This window comes from Oncorhynchus gorbuscha, linkage group LG18 (assembly GCF_021184085.1).
Source record: "Oncorhynchus gorbuscha isolate QuinsamMale2020 ecotype Even-year linkage group LG18, OgorEven_v1.0, whole genome shotgun sequence".
Taxonomy (NCBI): domain Eukaryota; kingdom Metazoa; phylum Chordata; class Actinopteri; order Salmoniformes; family Salmonidae; genus Oncorhynchus; species Oncorhynchus gorbuscha.
In genome coordinates, this window is record NC_060190.1 from 22,174,773 (window position 1) to 22,201,090 (window position 26,318).

At 49.8% G+C, this 26,318-nt stretch overlaps 9 protein-coding genes and 1 pseudogene across 9 annotated transcripts; all 10 read right to left on the reverse strand.

The window, feature by feature from the left end:
• LOC124003849 overlaps window positions 1-26,318 on the reverse strand; it is a 56,429-nt pseudogene that overhangs the window by 14,977 nt on the left and 15,134 nt on the right.
• Window positions 32-1,359, reverse strand: LOC124003828 (histone H1). Its single transcript, XM_046312433.1, has one exon. The coding sequence runs from the start codon at window positions 725-727 to the stop codon at window positions 104-106; it is 624 nt and encodes a 207-aa protein (XP_046168389.1). The 5' UTR covers window positions 728-1,359; the 3' UTR covers window positions 32-103.
• On the reverse strand, window positions 2,035-2,520 carry LOC124003843 (histone H2B). Its single transcript, XM_046312448.1, has one exon. The coding sequence runs from the start codon at window positions 2,482-2,484 to the stop codon at window positions 2,110-2,112; it is 375 nt and encodes a 124-aa protein (XP_046168404.1). The 5' UTR covers window positions 2,485-2,520; the 3' UTR covers window positions 2,035-2,109.
• Window positions 3,071-3,543, reverse strand: LOC124003847 (histone H4-like). The gene is given in 2 exon segments (XM_046312452.1): window positions 3,071-3,417; window positions 3,419-3,543. Coding segments are annotated over 2 exon segments (309 nt in total). The 3' UTR covers window positions 3,071-3,233.
• LOC124003838 (histone H2A) lies at window positions 9,427-10,356 on the reverse strand. Its single transcript, XM_046312445.1, has one exon. It carries the CDS (start codon window positions 9,893-9,895, stop codon window positions 9,509-9,511), a length of 387 nt encoding a protein of 128 aa, XP_046168401.1. The 5' UTR covers window positions 9,896-10,356; the 3' UTR covers window positions 9,427-9,508.
• Window positions 10,465-11,800, reverse strand: LOC124003832 (histone H1). Its single transcript, XM_046312438.1, has one exon. It carries the CDS (start codon window positions 11,158-11,160, stop codon window positions 10,537-10,539), a length of 624 nt encoding a protein of 207 aa, XP_046168394.1. The 5' UTR covers window positions 11,161-11,800; the 3' UTR covers window positions 10,465-10,536.
• LOC124003845 (histone H2B) lies at window positions 12,435-13,064 on the reverse strand. The gene has a single exon (XM_046312449.1). The coding sequence runs from the start codon at window positions 12,932-12,934 to the stop codon at window positions 12,560-12,562; it is 375 nt and encodes a 124-aa protein (XP_046168405.1). The 5' UTR covers window positions 12,935-13,064; the 3' UTR covers window positions 12,435-12,559.
• zgc:163040 (uncharacterized protein LOC100038789 homolog) lies at window positions 13,565-24,469 on the reverse strand. The gene is given in 6 exon segments (XM_046312453.1): window positions 13,565-14,009; window positions 19,170-19,519; window positions 22,204-22,210; window positions 23,270-23,280; window positions 24,178-24,454; window positions 24,457-24,469. Coding segments are annotated over 6 exon segments (984 nt in total). The 3' UTR covers window positions 13,565-13,683.
• On the reverse strand, window positions 19,534-20,516 carry LOC124003839 (histone H2A). The gene has a single exon (XM_046312446.1). It carries the CDS (start codon window positions 20,362-20,364, stop codon window positions 19,978-19,980), a length of 387 nt encoding a protein of 128 aa, XP_046168402.1. The 5' UTR covers window positions 20,365-20,516; the 3' UTR covers window positions 19,534-19,977.
• LOC124003829 (histone H1) lies at window positions 20,948-22,875 on the reverse strand. Its single transcript, XM_046312435.1, has one exon. The coding sequence runs from the start codon at window positions 21,641-21,643 to the stop codon at window positions 21,020-21,022; it is 624 nt and encodes a 207-aa protein (XP_046168391.1). The 5' UTR covers window positions 21,644-22,875; the 3' UTR covers window positions 20,948-21,019.

Here is a 26,318-nt window from a genome sequence, read left to right on the forward strand (position 1 = left end):
ATGGAATGACATGCGCTTTTATGGAAAGAGGTGGGTGGCTCTTAAAAGAGCCTTTTGTGGTAACAACATGTGTCGAGTAGAAAGAACACTGTTTGTAATAGGTTTACTTCTTCTTGGGGGCTGCCTTCTTGGCCTTGGCTGCCTTGGGCTTGGCGGCTTTGGGCTTCGCTGCCTTGGTAGCCTTCTTGGGGCTCTTGGCCGCTTTCTTGGCCGCTGCGGCGGGCTTCTTCACCTTCTTTGGGCTCTTGGCGGCCTTTTTGGGTGTAGCGGGCTTCTTGGCCTTCTTGGGGGACTTCTTTGCGGCCACGGCCTTCTTGGCTGCTACCTTCTTGGGCTTCTTGGCGGCGGCGGGCTTCTTGGCGGCCACCTTCTTAGCTTTGGGGGCTGCGGCTTTCTTGGCGGGCTTCTTTGCCTCGACGGCCTTCTTGTTGAGCTTGAAGGAGCCGGAAGCACCGGTGCCCTTGGTCTGGACCAGGGTGCCCTTGGTGACGAGGCTCTTGACGGCGATCTTGACACGGGAGTTGTTCTTCTCCACGTCGTAGCCGCCTGCCGCCAGAGACTTCTTGAGCGCGGCCAGGGACACGCCGCTCCTCTCCTTGGAGGCGGACACCGCCTTGACGATGAGCTCGCCTACGCTGGGTCCCGCTTTCTTGGGCTTGGCTGCTGCCTTCTTCTTGGGTGCCTTGGCCGGCGCGGCGGCGGCGGGTGCTGGTGCGACTTCTGCCATGTCTGTCGTTGGGTCCGGTAAACACACACACTTACAACACTACGGTAGTCTGTGAGGAGGAGTACTTTGCTGTAGACGCTGCTCTGCGCTATTGAAGCTCCACACCGTGCAGGGGGCTGGCCTTAAACGCGACATGAGAACCATGTAGACTCAAGCCACCCAGCTCGGCTTCTCCGGGCTGGCCAAATGCTCTTTCACTTGTGTTTTCTGGTCGCCAATATCGGGCCAAAAGTCACCGACGGAGCCGTGTTTTTGGCCCAAAAGCGAACGGCCCAGCGAGCAGACTTGTGTCCGTTCAGAATAAAGTCATGTGGGCTGCAGAAGCCCCGTGCATTTTGCTGCGACTCGCTCAAAACCTCACCGTTCGACTGTCGGGTGGAGCGGTGCGCACTGCTTTTCCTGTGCTATTTGTCTCCTAAATGGCCTAAAAGTGCATCCGATTGCGAGCACCATTGATTGTGGAGTGAGCCGAGATGTCTGGCAAGGGAGTCAAATGGTTTGGCGTCCCCTGATGTGCTCCTTGGTGTTTTAAAGGAGAGCTCTTTTGGGGACCTTAAAACACATGCACTTGTGAGGCCTGGCTGAGACTACTTTCACGTTGTATTCGTCATGTGTCCAGGAGGCACAGGAAATAATACACTGTCCAACAACATGCTTACTTGCACTGTGTGTGTGTGTGTGTGATGTTTTATTAGTCCTTTAGTTGGATTTGGAGCCTGCTCTTTGTGCACATTGTGTGTTTTTTCTTCTGCTAGGTAGTCCCTCTCTCTCTGTCTCTCTCTGTGTCTCTGTCTGTGTCTCTTTCAAACGCGTGTCATCCAGATGAGGTGAGGGCCAAAGTAGTTGAGCTCACCTTGTCTCTGGACTCCGCAGCGTGACTCGTGCCGGTCTTTGTGTCTGTGGGTCTTGGTGTCTGGCTGTGCGGCCGGCGCTATGGAGGCTGGCGCCCCATGCGCTTGTTCGCCCTGATATAGGCCTAGAGAGAGCGATTTGGAGGCTCTTCTCCTCCTCCTCCTCCTCCTCTCTCTTGTACAGGTGCAAGGGCTAGTTTCAATCGGTGACGTCACTTGCTCGGAGACTGTTGTTCATGTGGGCAGAGGGTCCCTGCTTCGGCCTAAAGTGATACAGGCTCCAGTCATTGGAGCACGAGTGGAATCCCACTCACTGTGTTCTACTGGCATGCACACATTCCTACCCTGTTCATGACAGCATTATTTATCCCCCCCCCCCCCCCCCCCCCAATTGGACACAACACTCTAACATGTCCACACACACACACACACACACACACACACACACACAATGGATTAGCTTTTTTCACTGACAGGGTGGGTGGCTCTTAAAAGAGCCTTTGGGTTACTACAGCACTCCAAATGCGCTGTTTACTTGGAGCTGGTGTACTTGGTCACGGCCTTGGTGCCCTCGGACACTGCGTGCTTGGCCAGCTCTCCGGGGAGCAGCAGGCGCACCGCGGTCTGGATCTCCCTGGAGGTGATGGTGGAACGCTTGTTGTAGTGGGCCAGGCGAGACGACTCTCCGGCGATACGCTCGAAGATGTCGTTCACGAACGAGTTCATGATTCCCATGGCCTTGGAGGAGATGCCGGTATCGGGGTGGACCTGCTTCAGGACTTTGTACACGTAAATGGCGTAGCTCTCCTTCCTAGACTTTCGGCGCTTCTTGCCGCCTTTCCCTGCGGTCTTGGTGACGGCTTTCTTGGAGCCCTTCTTGGGCGCGGACTTTGCTGGCTCGGGCATGATGCTGATGTGTCGTTGCTTCTCACAAACGAATGAGGGGGCGGAGAGCCCTTTCCCTCTTATGAAGACGAAGCTAAGCTAATTCGCCGGCCGTGGACACACCCCTGCTTTCTCATAGGCGCCCCTGCCATTTGCCCAGTGGAGCTGAGCGCGCATAAGAGCCTTCCACTCAGAGGCTTTGCTTCCCTAACAAAGACCTGTCCCCCTTATTCCATAGCCTATGCTCTGTCACTGGTGGGGAATGGTGTGTTTCAAAAAAATACCCATGCAATGCCCAGAAATAAAGCCCCCCTTTTTGGACTTGGTGGGGATTTCCCAGCCGTGGTGCCTTTATTTCGGGTGTCTCGTAATACGACTGTACGCAAAGCCTGCACTGAACATAGCCTCCTGTCGTGAACACTTCTTCCCCGTCCACTCAGAGTGGCTCATGGTTTAATACGACTGTACTGAACATAGACTCCTGTCGTGAACACTTCTTCCCCATCCACTCAGTGGCTCATGGTTTAATACGACTGTACTGAACATAGACTCCTGTCGTGAACATTTCTTCCCCATCCACTCAGTGGCTCATGGTTTTATACGACTATACTGAACATAGACTCCTGTCGTGAACACTTCTTCCCCGTCCACTCGGAGTGGCTCATGGTTTAATACGACAATGGATTTGGCCCTTTTGAAGCGGATGTGGGTGGCTCTTAAAAGAGCCTTTGGGTTCAAGTCGGGATGTTGACGTTCCGAGTAGAGTGCGTTTAACCGCCGAAACCGTACAGGGTGCGTCCCTGGCGTTTCAGAGCGTAGACCACGTCCATGGCCGTAACGGTCTTTCTCTTGGCGTGCTCGGTGTAGGTGACGGCGTCGCGGATCACGTTCTCAAGGAACACCTTCAGGACACCGCGGGTCTCCTCGTAGATCAGCCCGGAGATACGCTTCACGGCCACGGCGAGCCAGACGGCGAATGGCGGGCTTGGTGATTCCCTGGATGTTATCGCGGAGAACCTTTCGGTGACGCTTGGCGCCTCCTTTTCCGAGTCCCTTGCCGCCTTTACCTCTTCCAGACATTGTGTGTTCGCTAGCTGAGTTCAAGTGAATTAATGACGTTTTTTTCTGCTTGGTGCTCTTATTATCTGCGTTTGGTGGACCTGATTGAAGCCAGTGGCACAGAAAGCGCGCGCTTTTGCCTGGCCTCTGCTGCAAAGGGGAGGGCGTTCGTTCTAGGGAACTATGGAGGAAGAAGAAATGAAAGCTACTTACATGTGCGGGTAACACACTCAAATACTGACCTATGTTGAACACAAGGCCCAACTGTGACCACTACTAATTAATCTGTGTCCCACTCTTCACATTGATTGGTGTTGTTGTTGTTGTTGTTGTTGTTGCACCTGATTCAACTCTTTCAATCAGCTGTGCCTCTACAACAAAATGCCTACTCTACCCCTGCCTGGAAAACACTGAACTAGTAGGATTCAACCCACTGCAGTTTATATTTTTATTTTACTAGGCAAGTTAGTTCAGAACAATTTCTTATTTTCAATGACGGCCTAGGAACAGTGGGTTTAACTGCCTGTTCAGGGCCAGAACGACAGATTTGTACCTTGTCAGCTCGGGGATTCGAACTTGCAACCTTTCAGTTAACTAGTCCAACGCTCTAGTGGTTAGTCACGTAATAGAGATAGGCCTAAAAAACTCAAATAGTGTCACAAGTAGAAAGGAGAAACGAAGTGGAACATACGGGAAACAAATACACAAGGAATGCCACAAATCCTAAGGGGTCAGATATGTCACCTCAGCAGTCATGTAGCTCTTGAAGGCCATGTAATAACATCTTTCTTCTTTTTCTTCCCTAGACAGGATCCAGGTGGCCATGGGAAGGGTGGTGATACCTCTGCAAGCTGAAACGCTGTAAAACATACCTCATACACCCACCCGACACACACACACACAAAGGGATCGTTTTCCTATGCGTACAGAGGTGATAGGCATGTGCAAATATTGTATGGTACTTTTTCCAAAAACCAATAACATAGCCTTATATTATGGAAATAGTGGTATGAGGTGGATCCTTTATAGGCCAGATAGGCTCAGATGTTGCATCGAATGATCTCAACAGGTCATTTCAAAGGGGACAAATGAGGCCCAAGGGCACATACTGGCGATTGATCAATCAGTGCAGTTGATTCACATCTCAGATGTGACTAGGTTTCATCTTACAACTTATTGTTGCCATAATTGTCTCTTACCTCTACTTAGTGGCTGCCGGCGTTCAACTAGCTGGGATGCAGCTAGTGTCATCCAAGCACAAAGCATAGCAAGTTAGAAGAAATAGGTTAAGGTTACGAAAAGGCTTAGGCTTACCCCAAATGTCACGTCCGTTCGTAGCTCTACTCCGTGTATGCACAACAAGTCATCACACAGAGAGCACACTTGAAGCACAACTGCACTGCCTGGAAGGCCGCAACGGACTGAATTGGAATCCCTCAAACAGCAAGCTAACTACATTCCGCTTTATGATGTCACAGTCAGCCCCTCGGAACACTGGTCCTCAACAATGTCAAACACCTTGGATACCCAAGCCAAACATTCTCTAACCAGTCACATTCACAAATCAACCAGGGGGAGAAGAAGTCTGCCACGAATTGAATGCTGAAAAGCTAACCTCCTTCACAGAGCAACATCATAGGACTGGGAGTTTGTGTTCAACAGCAGGTTAGACTCTGTCACTTGTTCCCTTCAACTGCTTGCGTTCCCCTATTATCAAGGGCTTAGTTCCTCTATAGGCTCAGTGCAGATACTTCAAATGCAGAGTACAACAACAAATAACAGAGGGCCTGTTACCACACCCTATAGGCTAGGAGTTGAACTTGGACCACAATGACAATGGTAGTAATTAGCCTGCAGCATCAATGACAGCTCCCTAACGGGGACATAAAGTGGAAATGGAGTTGCGACACATAGAGGAAAAGTCCTAATAAAATAGCCACATGTTTTTACCCCCATTTTTTTTTCACCTTTATTTAACCAGTTAGGCAAGTTGACAACAACTTGTCATTTACAATTGCGACCTGGCCAAGATAAAGCAAAGCAGTACGACACATACAACGACACAGACTTACACATGGAGTAAAACAAACATACAGTCAATAATACAGTATAAACAACTCTATATACGATGTGAGCAAATGAGGTGAGATAGGGGAGGTAAAGGCAAAAAAGGCCATGGTGGCAAAGTAAATACAATATAGCAAGTCAAACACTGGAATGGTACATTTGCAATGGAACAAATGTGCAAAGTAGAAATAAAAATGATGGGGTGCAAAGGAGCAAAATAAATTCATTCATTCAATACAGTAGAGGAAGAGGTAGTTGTTTGGCCTAAATTATAGGTGGCCTATGTACAGGTGCAGTAATCTGTGAGCTGCTCTGACAGTTGGTGCTTAAAGCTAGGGAGATAAGTGTTTCCAGTTTCAGAGATTTTTGTACTTCCTTCCAGTCATTGGCAGCAGAGAACTGGAAGGAGATGCGGCCAAAGAAAGAATTGGGTTTGGGGGTGACTAGAGAGATATACATACACCTGTTTGGCAGAAATGCTTGTGTTACTAGCTCCAACAGCACAGTCAAGTCTAACAAGTAAGATCGAACCATGTTCCAACATTCCACACAATACACCCAAATGGAATTGGAATACATCAATATATGGACGAGCAATCTCAGACCGTCCGTAGACTAACATGAGCTATGCAAACGACCTCCACGTTAGGAATGTGCCCAGTGATATCTAACAAAAACACACATGGCAAGACAGGAAGGAAGACATGCACAAGTGCTCATGAAGAGGACATGAAGAAGACCGGAATCATCTCCAATCAAGTGAACAATGTCAAAGGAATAGGTCAAGTCATTTCACCGCCACCCGCTGGACCACAAGTCATTTTTCCAACACTGGCTCATCATTCAAGCCACATAGAAAGGGATCTTAACACCACCTGCTGGATCAGAAGTGCCACTCACAATGGCCACACAGAGCATTTCTCCCTCAAACCTGATGCAATTGTCACAACAAGTACGTGGTCCAAATCAAACATTAACTACAACAGATCATCAAATAGGCAAACACATGCTCATGTAGAGTACCTCAAATTATACAGTTACGTTGTCACCAAACCTAATCTGTCATTCATCTACAAATACATGCTCTTCTAAAGCCACAATGCAATGTTGACATGGTAGATTTCATTTCTTACAATATATGTCACTATTACTTCATTTGACTGCTCTTAAATCATATTCACTTAACCCTTTTGTTCACCTGCTGATGTTCTGCTGGTTTGTCTCTTGCAGATTTGGACATCATGTGAATGTATGTTTCTCAAGTATCAAAAGAGGGTAAGTTACATTGACCTACTTTATGAACAACGGAATGCTACTTTTCTCTCTACTACTGCACTCTTTATCTGTAAGCTCTGGATGCCATTACCCCATGTAGCCTATAGAACTTTATCTCGACGACCACATTTTACACCAATGCACCCCGAGAATCGGTTGATGGTCGGGAATCAAGTGGATGATTGTGGGACCAATTACAGGAGGGGGTCTGTTGGATGAGGGGTGTACTGAACTGTGCCTATAGCATGTCAAGTATCCCTTCAACGGGAAATAGGCTTTGCCAAATGGCCAGGGGCGCTGTCTATTTCAGCACCACGGAGCTCCGCTATTACCTGTCTCACGAGTGAAGATGCAACAGCAGACAATTCCCGCTCTTTGGTCCGGCAATGACACACTTTAGCCGTGTCATTGCTGCATTTAACTGGCAGCCTGTATTTAGGGCCTTTACTTTGTCTTATCATTTCGGTTCCTCAGCAAATATTCTTTTAAAAATGAACTAAATCCCACATCAGAAGTCGACTTCAAATCACGCCAAAGACACACGACTCTACTCAACGGGAGTCAGTACTATCAAATATTCTGCACTGTGAAGGTGTCATGTGCTGAGCCATTTAGTTCCTTATGAAGCCTATTTACGAAGCCAATGCAGCAATCAACACGTACCTGCCTGCATTGGTGATTGCTATTTTGTAATTGGTCAACTACTAATAGGGCAATCATCCCGGCTGCTTGTGTCCTGTTTCGTAACAGCTCTTTTGCAAGCCCTTGATGATTACATCTATTGATTCCTGCTGTCCTGATACCTTTTCTATGGTATGGCATTGGAATATTCAATCGCACACTGAATTCATCCCACTAAATTACATTCCTTCCATTTCTCCATTTATTCCACTATATCGAAACAACTTACCTATGCAATCACACAAACAAGCACAGAAGGGCGACTTAATAATATCACGTCTAATTTGGTGGCCTACAACATTTCCTATACTTTCAACCAAAACGTTGGTACCACTTTTTTTCGACCACCTTTCACTTGCGCTGGACAGAGATATATCATTTTACTTTCAATAGCTTAGTCAGTCGCATCAATTACGGGGTGCACACAGCTAACGTTGTAATGATCGGATCAAAACATGGATTTCTTTGCCATCCAGGAATGTCACATGGGCCAGAAATGATTGAATGGCCATTTTCACAAAGGAATAGACAGACTCTAGCATGTTACATTCCAAGAGCAATTGGATTTGAAAAAACACAACGTGCCCCACTTGGGGACCCGAGGACCGAGTTTGGGAAACGCTGGCCTGAAGATCAAATACCAATAGGGAGCCACTATGACGTGCTCACACGCTGACAGTACCCGCGTTTAACCACTAGATGGACTCCGTGCTCCACGGTAAACTTTTCCCCTCTCATCAGCGGCACTGCAACATGGGACTTTCAAAGTCAGTTGTTTGCCCTATATCATTACTATCACTTATTACTGATAGTGTATTTTCCCCCTCTTCTACTCTAGGCATACATCTAATCACATATAGAGAGCGTTATTGAAACGACACAAGTCAGTTAAGAACCAACTCTTAATTACAATCAGCCTGATACAGCCTGGAATCGAACCACGGTCTGTAGGGACTCGAGAGCAGGGAACACGGTGGGAAAGGGGCGTGTACAAATGGAACAATTGTGCCTTTTTGACTGAAATATGGAGGTGGCTCTTAAAAGAGCCTTTGGGGGATTTTGGAGATCAGGTCATCGTTTATGCACGCTCTCCGCGAATACGACGGGCCAGCTGGATGTCCTTGGGCATGATGGTCACCCTCTTGGCGTGGATGGCGCACAGGTTGGTGTCCTCGAACAGGCCGACCAGGTAAGCCTCGCTTGCCTCCTGCAGGGCCATCACTGCGGAACTCTGGAAGCGCAGGTCGGTCTTAAAGTCCTGGGCAATTTCTCGCACCAGGCGCTGGAAAGGCAGCTTGCGGATCAGCAGCTCAGTGGACTTCTGGTAACGACGGATCTCTCTAAGAGCCACGGTGCCGGGCCTGTAACGGTGAGGCTTCTTCACGCCGCCGGTGGCCGGGGCGCTCTTGCGCGCAGCCTTGGTGGCGAGCTGCTTCCTGGGTGCTTTGCCACCGGTGGATTTGCGAGCGGTTTGCTTGGTTCTGGCCATGGCGCTAGCTAGCTTCCTTCTTTCACAGTCGGAGTATAGCCTCCAAATGCCTATGTGAAGTTTATAAAGCCGGCAGCGGCGTCTGCTGATTGGTCACCATCTCCGCACCGCCCTGATTGGCCCGTTGCGGAGGCCCCTCCGCCACCCATTGGACGGGACGCTCGGCCTCTCCGTGCCACCCCAAAATGCAACCCCCTCCCTCCCTCGCCGAGGCGCGCTTGGGTCTTTTGTTAGGGCCGCGAGCAACGTTAACACTTTACGCGCAATAACGCTCTTTCATTTTAGCCTAGTAGTTGTTATTCTTCATTCAGGCCTCATGTGGGCACTTGATACTGTGCGGTGTGTATATGTGTGTGTATCTAACAAACACGCCAAATAGTGCCAGGACACTTTGCGCTTTTGCTGAGCTAGGTGGTTGGCTCTTAAAAGAGCCTTTGGGGGTTGAGTAGTCAAGTTGCAGCCGAACCAGCGATTTTACTTGGCTTTGACGGCCTTCTCAGTCTTCTTGGGGAGCAGCACTGCCTGGATGTTGGGCAGAACACCACCCTGAGCGATGGTCACGCCGCCAAGCAGTTTGTTCAGCTCCTCGTCGTTACGGACTGCCAGCTGCAGGTGACGGGGGATGATACGAGTCTTCTTGTTGTCACGGGCAGCGTTTCCGGCCAACTCCAGGATCTCAGCAGTCAGGTACTCGAGCACTGCGGCCAGGTAGACTGGTGCGCCAGCGCCCACACGCTCGGCGTAGTTGCCTTTGCGCAGCAGCCTGTGCACACGGCCCACGGGGAACTGGAGCCCGGCACGGGATGAACGTGTCTTTGCCTTCGCCCTGGCCTTGCCTCCGGTTTTGCCTCTTCCGCTCATATTGGTAGCTTCAGTATGTGACAGAAAGTCTGAATGAACCGCTGGCCACCTCGAGAGCCTTACTTATACCTCGCCACAAGAGGCATCGATTGGCCACCGGACCGGTGTGGCCTTATCCAATTGGAGTGAGGGAGGGACACACAGACAGACAGTCAGCCCTAAGCCCGCCCCCACCCACCCGCCCCCAGGCAGGCAGGCAGGCAGCAGAGTGACAAGGGCTAGGCTACTGTGTTTCCCTCCGACTTTTGTTACTTTTTCTCGTTGGCGGGAGCGCCAAAGTGACAACTCAAATCACTGAGTGGCTCATAATACAAATGGCTGCTGTCCAACCCACTATAGTATGTATTCTTCTTATTATCACGATCAATGTGACATGTGAATTCTAACACCTATCACAACAATGTTGACAGGTGAGGGTGCTGCACTCTCTTGAGTGACAAATGTAAAGCCATTTAGCCACTCGAAAATGTGGTGCGTAAAAGTTATTCATTTCATTTCTTTTGCACCACGGGTAGGTAGGTAGGTAGGTAGGACGTACATGGAATGACATGCGCTTTTATGGAAAGAGGTGGGTGGCTCTTAAAAGAGCCTTTTGTGGTAACAACATGTGTCGAGTAGAAAGAACACTGTTTGTAATAGGTTTACTTCTTCTTGGGGGCTGCCTTCTTGGCCTTGGCTGCCTTGGGCTTGGCGGCTTTGGGCTTCGCTGCCTTGGTAGCCTTCTTGGGGCTCTTGGCCGCTTTCTTGGCCGCTGCGGCGGGCTTCTTCACCTTCTTTGGGCTCTTGGCGGCCTTTTTGGGTGTAGCGGGCTTCTTGGCCTTCTTGGGGGACTTCTTTGCGGCCACGGCCTTCTTGGCTGCTACCTTCTTGGGCTTCTTGGCGGCGGCGGGCTTCTTGGCGGCCACCTTCTTAGCTTTGGGGGCTGCGGCTTTCTTGGCGGGCTTCTTTGCCTCGACGGCCTTCTTGTTGAGCTTGAAGGAGCCGGAAGCACCGGTGCCCTTGGTCTGGACCAGGGTGCCCTTGGTGACGAGGCTCTTGACGGCGATCTTGACACGGGAGTTGTTCTTCTCCACGTCGTAGCCGCCTGCCGCCAGAGACTTCTTGAGCGCGGCCAGGGACACGCCGCTCCTCTCCTTGGAGGCGGACACCGCCTTGACGATGAGCTCGCCTACGCTGGGTCCCGCTTTCTTGGGCTTGGCTGCTGCCTTCTTCTTGGGTGCCTTGGCCGGCGCGGCGGCGGCGGGTGCTGGTGCGACTTCTGCCATGTCTGTCGTTGGGTCCGGTAAACACACACACTTACAACACTACGGTAGTCTGTGAGGAGGAGTACTTTGCTGTAGACGCTGCTCTGCGCTATTGAAGCTCCACACCGTGCAGGGGGCTGGCCTTAAACGCGACATGAGAACCATGTAGACTCAAGCCACCCAGCTCGGCTTCTCCGGGCTGGCCAAATGCTCTTTCACTTGTGTTTTCTGGTCGCCAATATCGGGCCAAAAGTCACCGACGGAGCCGTGTTTTTGGCCCAAAAGCGAACGGCCCAGCGAGCAGACTTGTGTCCGTTCAGAATAAAGTCATGTGGGCTGCAGAAGCCCCGTGCATTTTGCTGCGACTCGCTCAAAACCTCACCGTTCGACTGTCGGGTGGAGCGGTGCGCACTGCTTTTCCTGTGCTATTTGTCTCCTAAATGGCCTAAAAGTGCATCCGATTGCGAGCACCATTGATTGTGGAGTGAGCCGAGATGTCTGGCAAGGGAGTCAAATGGTTTGGCGTCCCCTGATGTGCTCCTTGGTGTTTTAAAGGAGAGCTCTTTTGGGGACCTTAAAACACATGCACTTGTGAGGCCTGGCTGAGACTACTTTCACGTTGTATTCGTCATGTGTCCAGGAGGCACAGGAAATAATACACTGTCCAACAACATGCTTACTTGCACTGTGTGTGTGTGTGTGTGTGTGTGTGTGTGTGTGATGTTTTATTAGTCCTTTAGTTGGATTTGGAGCCTGCTCTTTGTGCACATTGTGTGTTTTTCTTCTGCTAGGTAGTCCCTCTCTCTCTGTCTCTCTCTGTGTCTCTGTCTGTGTCTCTTTCAAACGCGTGTCATCCAGATGAGGTGAGGGCCAAAGTAGTTGAGCTCACCTTGTCTCTGGACTCCGCAGCGTGACTCGTGCCGGTCTTTGTGTCTGTGGGTCTTGGTGTCTGGCTGTGCGGCCGGCGCTATGGAGGCTGGCGCCCCATGCGCTTGTTCGCCCTGATATAGGCCTAGAGAGAGCGATTTGGAGGCTCTTCTCCTCCTCCTCCTCCTCCTCCTCCTCTCTCTTGTACAGGTGCAAGGGCTAGTTTCAATCGGTGACGTCACTTGCTCGGAGACTGTTGTTCATGTGGGCAGAGGGTCCCTGCTTCGGCCTAAAGTGATACAGGCTCCAGTCATTGGAGCACGAGTGGAATCCCACTCACTGTGTTCTACTGGCATGCACACATTCCTACCCTGTTCATGACAGCATTATTTATCCCCCCCCCCCCCCCCCCCCCCCCAATTGGACACAACACTCTAACATGTCCTCCACACACACACACACACACACACACAATGGATTAGCTTTTTTCACTGACAGGGTGGGTGGCTCTTAAAAGAGCCTTTGGGTTACTACAGCACTCCAAATGCGCTGTTTACTTGGAGCTGGTGTACTTGGTCACGGCCTTGGTGCCCTCGGACACTGCGTGCTTGGCCAGCTCTCCGGGGAGCAGCAGGCGCACCGCGGTCTGGATCTCCCTGGAGGTGATGGTGGAACGCTTGTTGTAGTGGGCCAGGCGAGACGACTCTCCGGCGATACGCTCGAAGATGTCGTTCACGAACGAGTTCATGATTCCCATGGCCTTGGAGGAGATGCCGGTATCGGGGTGGACCTGCTTCAGGACTTTGTACACGTAAATGGCGTAGCTCTCCTTCCTAGACTTTCGGCGCTTCTTGCCGCCTTTCCCTGCGGTCTTGGTGACGGCTTTCTTGGAGCCCTTCTTGGGCGCGGACTTTGCTGGCTCGGGCATGATGCTGATGTGTCGTTGCTTCTCACAAACGAATGAGGGGGCGGAGAGCCCTTTCCCTCTTATGAAGACGAAGCTAAGCTAATTCGCCGGCCGTGGACACACCCCTGCTTTCTCATAGGCGCCCCTGCCATTTGCCCAGTGGAGCTGAGCGCGCATAAGAGCCTTCCACTCAGAGGCTTTGCTTCCCTAACAAAGACCTGTCCCCCTTATTCCATAGCCTATGCTCTGTCACTGGTGGGGAATGGTGTGTTTCAAAAAAATACCCATGCAATGCCCAGAAATAAAGCCCCCCTTTTTGGACTTGGTGGGGATTTCCCAGCCGTGGTGCCTTTATTTCGGGTGTCTCGTAATACGACTGTACGCAAAGCCTGCACTGAACATAGCCTCCTGTCGTGAACACTTCTTCCCCGTCCACTCAGAGTGGCTCATGGTTTAATACGACTGTACTGAACATAGACTCCTGTCGTGAACACTTCTTCCCCATCCACTCAGTGGCTCATGGTTTAATACGACTGTACTGAACATAGACTCCTGTCGTGAACATTTCTTCCCCATCCACTCAGTGGCTCATGGTTTTATACGACTATACTGAACATAGACTCCTGTCGTGAACACTTCTTCCCCGTCCACTCGGAGTGGCTCATGGTTTAATACGACAATGGATTTGGCCCTTTTGAAGCGGATGTGGGTGGCTCTTAAAAGAGCCTTTGGGTTCAAGTCGGGATGTTGACGTTCCGAGTAGAGTGCGTTTAACCGCCGAAACCGTACAGGGTGCGTCCCTGGCGTTTCAGAGCGTAGACCACGTCCATGGCCGTAACGGTCTTTCTCTTGGCGTGCTCGGTGTAGGTGACGGCGTCGCGGATCACGTTCTCAAGGAACACCTTCAGGACACCGCGGGTCTCCTCGTAGATCAGCCCGGAGATACGCTTCACGCCGCCACGGCGAGCCAGACGGCGAATGGCGGGCTTGGTGATTCCCTGGATGTTATCGCGGAGAACCTTTCGGTGACGCTTGGCGCCTCCTTTTCCGAGTCCCTTGCCGCCTTTACCTCTTCCAGACATTGTGTGTTCGCTAGCTGAGTTCAAGTGAATTAATGACGTATTTTTTTCTGCTTGGTGCTCTTATTATCTGCGTTTGGTGGACCTGATTGAAGCCAGTGGCACAGAAAGCGCGCGCTTTTGCCTGGCCTCTGCTGCAAAGGGGAGGGCGTTCGTTCTAGGGAACTATGGAGGAAGAAGAAATGAAAGCTACTTACATGTGCGGGTAACACACTCAAATACTGACCTATGTTGAACACAAGGCCCAACTGTGACCACTACTAATTAATCTGTGTCCCACTCTTCACATTGATTGGTGTTGTTGTTGTTGTTGTTGTTGTTGCACCTGATTCAACTCTTTCAATCAGCTGTGCCTCTACAACAAAATGCCTACTCTACCCCTGCCTGGAAAACACTGAACTAGTAGGATTCAACCCACTGCAGTTTATATTTTTATTTTACTAGGCAAGTTAGTTCAGAACAATTTCTTATTTTCAATGACGGCCTAGGAACAGTGGGTTTAACTGCCTGTTCAGGGCCAGAACGACAGATTTGTACCTTGTCAGCTCGGGGATTCGAACTTGCAACCTTTCAGTTAACTAGTCCAACGCTCTAGTGGTTAGTCACGTAATAGAGATAGGCCTAAAAAACTCAAATAGTGTCACAAGTAGAAAGGAGAAACGAAGTGGAACATACGGGAAACAAATACACAAGGAATGCCACAAATCCTAAGGGGTCAGATATGTCACCTCAGCAGTCATGTAGCTCTTGAAGGCCATGTAATAACATCTTTCTTCTTTTTCTTCCCTAGACAGGATCCAGGTGGCCATGGGAAGGGTGGTGATACCTCTGCAAGCTGAAACGCTGTAAAACATACCTCATACACCCACCCGACACACACACACACAAAGGGATCGTTTTCCTATGCGTACAGAGGTGATAGGCATGTGCAAATATTGTATGGTACTTTTTCAAAAACCAATAACATAGCCTTATATTATGGAAATAGTGGTATGAGGTGGATCCTTTATAGGCCAGATAGGCTCAGATGTTGCATCGAATGATCTCAACAGGTCATTTCAAAGGGGACAAATGAGGCCCAAGGGCACATACTGGCGATTGATCAATCAGTGCAGTTGATTCACATCTCAGATGTGACTAGGTTTCATCTTACAACTTATTGTTGCCATAATTGTCTCTTACCTCTACTTAGTGGCTGCCGGCGTTCAACTAGCTGGGATGCAGCTAGTGTCATCCAAGCACAAAGCATAGCAAGTTAGAAGAAATAGGTTAAGGTTACGAAAAGGCTTAGGCTTACCCCAAATGTCACGTCCGTTCGTAGCTCTACTCCGTGTATGCACAACAAGTCATCACACAGAGAGCACACTTGAAGCACAACTGCACTGCCTGGAAGGCCGCAACGGACTGAATTGGAATCCCTCAAACAGCAAGCTAACTACATTCCGCTTTATGATGTCACAGTCAGCCCCTCGGAACACTGGTCCTCAACAATGTCAAACACCTTGGATACCCAAGCCAAACATTCTCTAACCAGTCACATTCACAAATCAACCAGGGGGAGAAGAAGTCTGCCACGAATTGAATGCTGAAAAGCTAACCTCCTTCACAGAGCAACATCATAGGACTGGGAGTTTGTGTTCAACAGCAGGTTAGACTCTGTCACTTGTTCCCTTCAACTGCTTGCGTTCCCCTATTATCAAGGGCTTAGTTCCTCTATAGGCTCAGTGCAGATACTTCAAATGCAGAGTACAACAACAAATAACAGAGGGCCTGTTACCACACCCTATAGGCTAGGAGTTGAACTTGGACCACAATGACAATGGTAGTAATTAGCCTGCAGCATCAATGACAGCTCCCTAACGGGGACATAAAGTGGAAATGGAGTTGCGACACATAGAGGAAAAGTCCTAATAAAATAGCCACATGTTTTTACCCCCATTTTTTTCACCTTTATTTAACCAGTTAGGCAAGTTGACAACAACTTGTCATTTACAATTGCGACCTGGCCAAGATAAAGCAAAGCAGTACGACACATACAACGACACAGACTTACACATGGAGTAAAACAAACATACAGTCAATAATACAGTATAAACAACTCTATATACGATGTGAGCAAATGAGGTGAGATAGGGGAGGTAAAGGCAAAAAAGGCCATGGTGGCAAAGTAAATACAATATAGCAAGTCAAACACTGGAATGGTACATTTGCAATGGAACAAATGTGCAAAGTAGAAATAAAAATGATGGGGTGCAAAGGAGCAAAATAAATTCATTCATTCAATACAGTAGAGGAAGAGGTAGTTGTTTGGCCTAAATTATAGGTGGCCTATGTACAGGTGCAGTAATCTGTGAGCTGCTCTGACAGTTGGTGCTTAAAGCTAGGGAGATAAGTGTTTCCAGTTTCAGAGATTTTTGTACTTCCTTCCAGTCATTGGCAGCAGAGAACTGGAAGGAGATGCGGCCAAAGAAAGAATTGGGTTTGGGGGTGACTAGAGAGATATACATACACCTGTTTGGCAGAAATGCTTGTGTTACTAGCTCCAACAGCACAGTCAAGTCTAACAAGTAAGATCGAACCATGTTCCAACATTCCACACAATACACCCAAATGGAATTGGAATACATCAATATATGGACGAGCAATCTCAGACCGTCCGTAGACTAACATGAGCTATGCAAACGACCTCCACGTTAGGAATGTGCCCAGTGATATCTAACAAAAACACACACCTCCGTGGAACCCACATGGCAAGACAGGAAGGAAGACATGCACAAGTGCTCATGAAGAGGACATGAAGAAGACCGGAATCATCTCCAATCAAGTGAACAATGTCAAAGGAATAGGTCAAGTCATTTCACCGCCACCCGCTGGACCACAAGTCATTTTTCCAACACTGGCTCATCATTCAAGCCACATAGAAAGGGATCTTAACACCACCTGCTGGATCAGAAGTGCCACTCACAATGGCCACACAGAGCATTTCTCCCTCAAACCTGATGCAATTGTCACAACAAGTACGTGGTCCAAATCAAACATTAACTACAACAGATCATCAAATAGGCAAACACATGCTCATGTAGAGTACCTCAAATTATACAGTTACGTTGTCACCAAACCTAATCTGTCATTCATCTACAAATACATGCTCTTCTAAAGCCACAATGCAATGTTGACATGGTAGATTTCATTTCTTACAATATATGTCACTATTACTTCATTTGACTGCTCTTAAATCATATTCACTTAACCCTTTTGTTCACCTGCTGATGTTCTGCTGGTTTGTCTCTTGCAGATTTGGACATCATGTGAATGTATGTTTCTCAAGTATCAAAAGAGGGTAAGTTACATTGACCTACTTTATGAACAACGGAATGCTACTTTTCTCTCTAGCCTACTGCACTCTTTATCTGTAAGCTCTGGATGCCATTACCCCATGTAGCCTATAGAACTTTATCTCGACGACCACATTTTACACCAATGCACCCCGAGAATCGGTTGATGGTCGGGAATCAAGTGGATGATTGTGGGACCAATTACAGGAGGGGGTCTGTTGGATGAGGGGTGTACTGAACTGTGCCTATAGCATGTCAAGTATCCCTTCAACGGGAAATAGGCTTTGCCAAATGGCCAGGGGCGCTGTCTATTTCAGCACCACGGAGCTCCGCTATTACCTGTCTCACGAGTGAAGATGCAACAGCAGACAATTCCCGCTCTTTGGTCCGGCAATGACACACTTTAGTGTCATTGCTGCATTTAACTGGCAGCCTGTATTTAGGGCCTTTACTTTGTCTTATCATTTCGGTTCCTCAGCAAATATTCTTTTAAAAATGAACTAAATCCCACATCAGAAGTCGACTTCAAATCACGCCAAAGACACACGACTCTACTCAACGGGAGTCAGTACTATCAAATATTCTGCACTGTGAAGGTGTCATGTGCTGAGCCATTTAGTTCCTTATGAAGCCTATTTACGAAGCCAATGCAGCAATCAACACGTACCTGCCTGCATTGGTGATTGCTATTTTGTAATTGGTCAACTACTAATAGGGCAATCATCCCGGCTGCTTGTGTCCTGTTTCGTAACAGCTCTTTTGCAAGCCCTTGATGATTACATCTATTGATTCCTGCTGTCCTGATACCTTTTCTATGGTATGGCATTGGAATATTCAATCGCACACTGAATTCATCCCACTAAATTACATTCCTTCCATTTCTCCATTTATTCCACTATATCGAAACAACTTACCTATGCAATCACACAAACAAGCACAGAAGGGCGACTTAATAATATCACGTCTAATTTGGTGGCCTACAACATTTCCTATACTTTCAACCAAAACGTTGGTACCACTTTTTTTCGACCACCTTTCACTTGCGCTGGACAGAGATATATCATTTTACTTTCAATAGCTTAGTCAGTCGCATCAATTACGGGGTGCCACAGCTAACGTTGTAATGATCGGATCAAAACATGGATTTCTTTGCCATCCAGGAATGTCACATGGGCCAGAAATGATTGAATGGCCATTTTCACAAAGGAATAGACAGACTCTAGCATGTTACATTCCAAGAGCAATTGGATTTGAAAAAACACAACGTGCCCCACTTGGGGACCCGAGGACCGAGTTTGGGAAACGCTGGCCTGAAGATCAAATACCAATAGGGAGCCACTATGACGTGCTCACACGCTGACAGTACCCGCGTTTAACCACTAGATGGACTCCGTGCTCCACGGTAAACTTTTCCCCTCTCATCAGCGGCACTGCAACATGGGACTTTCAAAGTCAGTTGTTTGCCCTATATCATTACTATCACTTATTACTGATAGTGTATTTTCCCCCTCTTCTACTCTAGGCATACATCTAATCACATATAGAGAGCGTTATTGAAACGACACAAGTCAGTTAAGAACCAACTCTTAATTACAATCAGCCTGATACAGCCTGGAATCGAACCACGGTCTGTAGGGACTCGAGAGCAGGGAACACGGTGGGAAAGGGGCGTGTACAAATGGAACAATTGTGCCTTTTTGACTGAAATATGGAGGTGGCTCTTAAAAGAGCCTTTGGGGGATTTTGGAGATCAGGTCATCGTTTATGCACGCTCTCCGCGAATACGACGGGCCAGCTGGATGTCCTTGGGCATGATGGTCACCCTCTTGGCGTGGATGGCGCACAGGTTGGTGTCCTCGAACAGGCCGACCAGGTAAGCCTCGCTTGCCTCCTGCAGGGCCATCACTGCGGAACTCTGGAAGCGCAGGTCGGTCTTAAAGTCCTGGGCAATTTCTCGCACCAGGCGCTGGAAAGGCAGCTTGCGGATCAGCAGCTCAGTGGACTTCTGGTAACGACGGATCTCTCTAAGAGCCACGGTGCCGGGCCTGTAACGGTGAGGCTTCTTCACGCCGCCGGTGGCCGGGGCGCTCTTGCGCGCAGCCTTGGTGGCGAGCTGCTTCCTGGGTGCTTTGCCACCGGTGGATTTGCGAGCGGTTTGCTTGGTTCTGGCCATGGCGCTAGCTAGCTTCCTTCTTTCACAGTCGGAGTATAGCCTCCAAATGCCTATGTGAAGTTTATAAAGCCGGCAGCGGCGTCTGCTGATTGGTCACCATCTCCGCACCGCCCTGATTGGCCCGTTGCGGAGGCCTCCTCCGCCACCCATTGGACGGGACGCTCGGCCTCTCCGTGCCACCCCAAAATGCAACCCCCTCCCTCCCTCGCCGAGGCGCGCTTGGGTCTTTTGTTAGGGCCGCGAGCAACGTTAACACTTTACGCGCAATAACGCTCTTTCATTTTAGCCTAGTAGTTGTTATTCTTCATTCAGGCCTCATGTGGGCACTTGATACTGTGCGGTGTGTATATGTGTGTGTATCTAACAAACACGCCAAATAGTTGGCCAGGACACTTTGCGCTTTTGCTGAGCTAGGTGGTTGGCTCTTAAAAGAGCCTTTGGGGGTTGAGTAGTCAAGTTGCAGCCGAACCAGCGATTTTACTTGGCTTTGACGGCCTTCTCAGTCTTCTTGGGGAGCAGCACTGCCTGGATGTTGGGCAGAACACCACCCTGAGCGATGGTCACGCCGCCAAGCAGTTTGTTCAGCTCCTCGTCGTTACGGACTGCCAGCTGCAGGTGACGGGGGATGATACGAGTCTTCTTGTTGTCACGGGCAGCGTTTCCGGCCAACTCCAGGATCTCAGCAGTCAGGTACTCGAGCACTGCGGCCAGGTAGACTGGTGCGCCAGCGCCCACACGCTCGGCGTAGTTGCCTTTGCGCAGCAGCCTGTGCACACGGCCCACGGGGAACTGGAGCCCGGCACGGGATGAACGTGTCTTTGCCTTCGCCCTGGCCTTGCCTCCGGTTTTGCCTCTTCCGCTCATATTGGTAGCTTCAGTATGTGACAGAAAGTCTGAATGAACCGCTGGCCACCTCGAGAGCCTTACTTATACCTCGCCACAAGAGGCATCGATTGGCCACCGGACCGGTGTGGCCTTATCCAATTGGAGTGAGGGAGGGACACACAGACAGACAGTCAGCCCTAAGCCCGCCCCCACCCACCCGCCCCCCCAGGCAGGCAGGCAGGCAGCAGAGTGACAAGGGCTAGGCTACTGTGTTTCCCTCCGACTTTTGTTACTTTTTCTCGTTGGCGGGAGCGCCAAAGTGACAACTCAAATCACTGAGTGGCTCATAATACAAATGGCTGCTGTCCAACCCACTATAGTATGTATTCTTCTTATTATCACGATCAATGTGACATGTGAATTCTAACACCTATCACAACAATGTTGACAGGTGAGGGTGCTGCACTCTCTTGAGTGACAAATGTAAAGCCATTTAGCCACTCGAAAATGTGGTGCGTAAAAGTTATTCATTTCATTTCTTTTGCACCACGGGTAGGTAGGTAGGTAGGTAGGTAGGTAGGTAGGACGTACATGGAATGACATGCGCTTTTATGGAAAGAGGTGGGTGGCTCTTAAAAGAGCCTTTTGTGGTAACAACATGTGTCGAGTAGAAAGAACACTGTTTGTAATAGGTTTACTTCTTCTTGGGGGCTGCCTTCTTGGCCTTGGCTGCCTTGGGCTTGGCGGCTTTGGGCTTCGCTGCCTTGGTAGCCTTCTTGGGGCTCTTGGCCGCTTTCTTGGCCGCTGCGGCGGGCTTCTTCACCTTCTTTGGGCTCTTGGCGGCCTTTTTGGGTGTAGCGGGCTTCTTGGCCTTCTTGGGGGACTTCTTTGCGGCCACGGCCTTCTTGGCTGCTACCTTCTTGGGCTTCTTGGCGGCGGCGGGCTTCTTGGCGGCCACCTTCTTAGCTTTGGGGGCTGCGGCTTTCTTGGCGGGCTTCTTTGCCTCGACGGCCTTCTTGTTGAGCTTGAAGGAGCCGGAAGCACCGGTGCCCTTGGTCTGGACCAGGGTGCCCTTGGTGACGAGGCTCTTGACGGCGATCTTGACACGGGAGTTGTTCTTCTCCACGTCGTAGCCGCCTGCCGCCAGAGACTTCTTGAGCGCGGCCAGGGACACGCCGCTCCTCTCCTTGGAGGCGGACACCGCCTTGACGATGAGCTCGCCTACGCTGGGTCCCGCTTTCTTGGGCTTGGCTGCTGCCTTCTTCTTGGGTGCCTTGGCCGGCGCGGCGGCGGCGGGTGCTGGTGCGACTTCTGCCATGTCTGTCGTTGGGTCCGGTAAACACACACACTTACAACACTACGGTAGTCTGTGAGGAGGAGTACTTTGCTGTAGACGCTGCTCTGCGCTATTGAAGCTCCACACCGTGCAGGGGGCTGGCCTTAAACGCGACATGAGAACCATGTAGACTCAAGCCACCCAGCTCGGCTTCTCCGGGCTGGCCAAATGCTCTTTCACTTGTGTTTTCTGGTCGCCAATATCGGGCCAAAAGTCACCGACGGAGCCGTGTTTTTGGCCCAAAAGCGAACGGCCCAGCGAGCAGACTTGTGTCCGTTCAGAATAAAGTCATGTGGGCTGCAGAAGCCCCGTGCATTTTGCTGCGACTCGCTCAAAACCTCACCGTTCGACTGTCGGGTGGAGCGGTGCGCACTGCTTTTCCTGTGCTATTTGTCTCCTAAATGGCCTAAAAGTGCATCCGATTGCGAGCACCATTGATTGTGGAGTGAGCCGAGATGTCTGGCAAGGGAGTCAAATGGTTTGGCGTCCCCTGATGTGCTCCTTGGTGTTTTAAAGGAGAGCTCTTTTGGGGACCTTAAAACACATGCACTTGTGAGGCCTGGCTGAGACTACTTTCACGTTGTATTCGTCATGTGTCCAGGAGGCACAGGAAATAATACACTGTCCAACAACATGCTTACTTGCACTGTGTGTGTGTGTGTGTGTGTGTGTGTGTGTGATGTTTTATTAGTCCTTTAGTTGGATTTGGAGCCTGCTCTTTGTGCACATTGTGTGTTTTTTCTTCTGCTAGGTAGTCCCTCTCTCTCTGTCTCTCTCTGTGTCTCTGTCTGTGTCTCTTTCAAACGCGTGTCATCCAGATGAGGTGAGGGCCAAAGTAGTTGAGCTCACCTTGTCTCTGGACTCCGCAGCGTGACTCGTGCCGGTCTTTGTGTCTGTGGGTCTTGGTGTCTGGCTGTGCGGCCGGCGCTATGGAGGCTGGCGCCCCATGCGCTTGTTCGCCCTGATATAGGCCTAGAGAGAGCGATTTGGAGGCTCTTCTCCTCCTCCTCCTCCTCCTCTCTCTTGTACAGGTGCAAGGGCTAGTTTCAATCGGTGACGTCACTTGCTCGGAGACTGTTGTTCATGTGGGCAGAGGGTCCCTGCTTCGGCCTAAAGTGATACAGGCTCCAGTCATTGGAGCACGAGTGGAATCCCACTCACTGTGTTCTACTGGCATGCACACATTCCTACCCTGTTCATGACAGCATTATTTATCCCCCCCCCCCCCCCCCCCCCAATTGGACACAACACTCTAACATGTCCTCCACACACACACACACACACACACACAATGGATTAGCTTTTTTCACTGACAGGGTGGGTGGCTCTTAAAAGAGCCTTTGGGTTACTACAGCACTCCAAATGCGCTGTTTACTTGGAGCTGGTGTACTTGGTCACGGCCTTGGTGCCCTCGGACACTGCGTGCTTGGCCAGCTCTCCGGGGAGCAGCAGGCGCACCGCGGTCTGGATCTCCCTGGAGGTGATGGTGGAACGCTTGTTGTAGTGGGCCAGGCGAGACGACTCTCCGGCGATACGCTCGAAGATGTCGTTCACGAACGAGTTCATGATTCCCATGGCCTTGGAGGAGATGCCGGTATCGGGGTGGACCTGCTTCAGGACTTTGTACACGTAAATGGCGTAGCTCTCCTTCCTAGACTTTCGGCGCTTCTTGCCGCCTTTCCCTGCGGTCTTGGTGACGGCTTTCTTGGAGCCCTTCTTGGGCGCGGACTTTGCTGGCTCGGGCATGATGCTGATGTGTCGTTGCTTCTCACAAACGAATGAGGGGGCGGAGAGCCCTTTCCCTCTTATGAAGACGAAGCTAAGCTAATTCGCCGGCCGTGGACACACCCCTGCTTTCTCATAGGCGCCCCTGCCATTTGCCCAGTGGAGCTGAGCGCGCATAAGAGCCTTCCACTCAGAGGCTTTGCTTCCCTAACAAAGACCTGTCCCCCTTATTCCATAGCCTATGCTCTGTCACTGGTGGGGAATGGTGTGTTTCAAAAAAATACCCATGCAATGCCCAGAAATAAAGCCCCCCTTTTTGGACTTGGTGGGGATTTCCCAGCCGTGGTGCCTTTATTTCGGGTGTCTCGTAATACGACTGTACGCAAAGCCTGCACTGAACATAGCCTCCTGTCGTGAACACTTCTTCCCCGTCCACTCAGAGTGGCTCATGGTTTAATACGACTGTACTGAACATAGACTCCTGTCGTGAACACTTCTTCCCCATCCACTCAGTGGCTCATGGTTTAATACGACTGTACTGAACATAGACTCCTGTCGTGAACATTTCTCTTCCCCATCCACTCAGTGGCTCATGGTTTTATACGACTATACTGAACATAGACTCCTGTCGTGAACACTTCTTCCCCGTCCACTCGGAGTGGCTCATGGTTTAATACGACAATGGATTTGGCCCTTTTGAAGCGGATGTGGGTGGCTCTTAAAAGAGCCTTTGGGTTCAAGTCGGGATGTTGACGTTCCGAGTAGAGTGCGTTTAACCGCCGAAACCGTACAGGGTGCGTCCCTGGCGTTTCAGAGCGTAGACCACGTCCATGGCCGTAACGGTCTTTCTCTTGGCGTGCTCGGTGTAGGTGACGGCGTCGCGGATCACGTTCTCAAGGAACACCTTCAGGACACCGCGGGTCTCCTCGTAGATCAGCCCGGAGATACGCTTCACGCCGCCACGGCGAGCCAGACGGCGAATGGCGGGCTTGGTGATTCCCTGGATGTTATCGCGGAGAACCTTTCGGTGACGCTTGGCGCCTCCTTTTCCGAGTCCCTTGCCGCCTTACCTCTTCCAGACATTGTGTGTTCGCTAGCTGAGTTCAAGTGAATTAATGACGTATTTTTTTCTGCTTGGTGCTCTTATTATCTGCGTTTGGTGGACCTGATTGAAGCCAGTGGCACAGAAAGCGCGCGCTTTTGCCTGGCCTCTGCTGCAAAGGGGAGGGCGTTCGTTCTAGGGAACTATGGAGGAAGAAGAAATGAAAGCTACTTACATGTGCGGGTAACACACTCAAATACTGACCTATGTTGAACACAAGGCCCAACTGTGACCACTACTAATTAATCTGTGTCCCACTCTTCACATTGATTGGTGTTGTTGTTGTTGTTGTTGTTGTTGCACCTGATTCAACTCTTTCAATCAGCTGTGCCTCTACAACAAAATGCCTACTCTACCCCTGCCTGGAAAACACTGAACTAGTAGGATTCAACCCACTGCAGTTTATATTTTTATTTTACTAGGCAAGTTAGTTCAGAACAATTTCTTATTTTCAATGACGGCCTAGGAACAGTGGGTTTAACTGCCTGTTCAGGGCCAGAACGACAGATTTGTACCTTGTCAGCTCGGGGATTCGAACTTGCAACCTTTCAGTTAACTAGTCCAACGCTCTAGTGGTTAGTCACGTAATAGAGATAGGCCTAAAAAACTCAAATAGTGTCACAAGTAGAAAGGAGAAACGAAGTGGAACATACGGGAAACAAATACACAAGGAATGCCACAAATCCTAAGGGGTCAGATATGTCACCTCAGCAGTCATGTAGCTCTTGAAGGCCATGTAATAACATCTTTCTTCTTTTTCTTCCCTAGACAGGATCCAGGTGGCCATGGGAAGGGTGGTGATACCTCTGCAAGCTGAAACGCTGTAAAACATACCTCATACACCCACCCGACACACACACACACAAAGGGATCGTTTTCCTATGCGTACAGAGGTGATAGGCATGTGCAAATATTGTATGGTACTTTTTCCAAAAACCAATAACATAGCCTTATATTATGGAAATAGTGGTATGAGGTGGATCCTTTATAGGCCAGATAGGCTCAGATGTTGCATCGAATGATCTCAACAGGTCATTTCAAAGGGGACAAATGAGGCCCAAGGGCACATACTGGCGATTGATCAATCAGTGCAGTTGATTCACATCTCAGATGTGACTAGGTTTCATCTTACAACTTATTGTTGCCATAATTGTCTCTTACCTCTACTTAGTGGCTGCCGGCGTTCAACTAGCTGGGATGCAGCTAGTGTCATCCAAGCACAAAGCATAGCAAGTTAGAAGAAATAGGTTAAGGTTACGAAAAGGCTTAGGCTTACCCCAAATGTCACGTCCGTTCGTAGCTCTACTCCGTGTATGCACAACAAGTCATCACACAGAGAGCACACTTGAAGCACAACTGCACTGCCTGGAAGGCCGCAACGGACTGAATTGGAATCCCTCAAACAGCAAGCTAACTACATTCCGCTTTATGATGTCACAGTCAGCCCCTCGGAACACTGGTCCTCAACAATGTCAAACACCTTGGATACCCAAGCCAAACATTCTCTAACCAGTCACATTCACAAATCAACCAGGGGAGAAGAAGTCTGCCACGAATTGAATGCTGAAAAGCTAACCTCCTTCACAGAGCAACATCATAGGACTGGGAGTTTGTGTTCAACAGCAGGTTAGACTCTGTCACTTGTTCCCTTCAACTGCTTGCGTTCCCCTATTATCAAGGGCTTAGTTCCTCTATAGGCTCAGTGCAGATACTTCAAATGCAGAGTACAACAACAAATAACAGAGGGCCTGTTACCACACCCTATAGGCTAGGAGTTGAACTTGGACCACAATGACAATGGTAGTAATTAGCCTGCAGCATCAATGACAG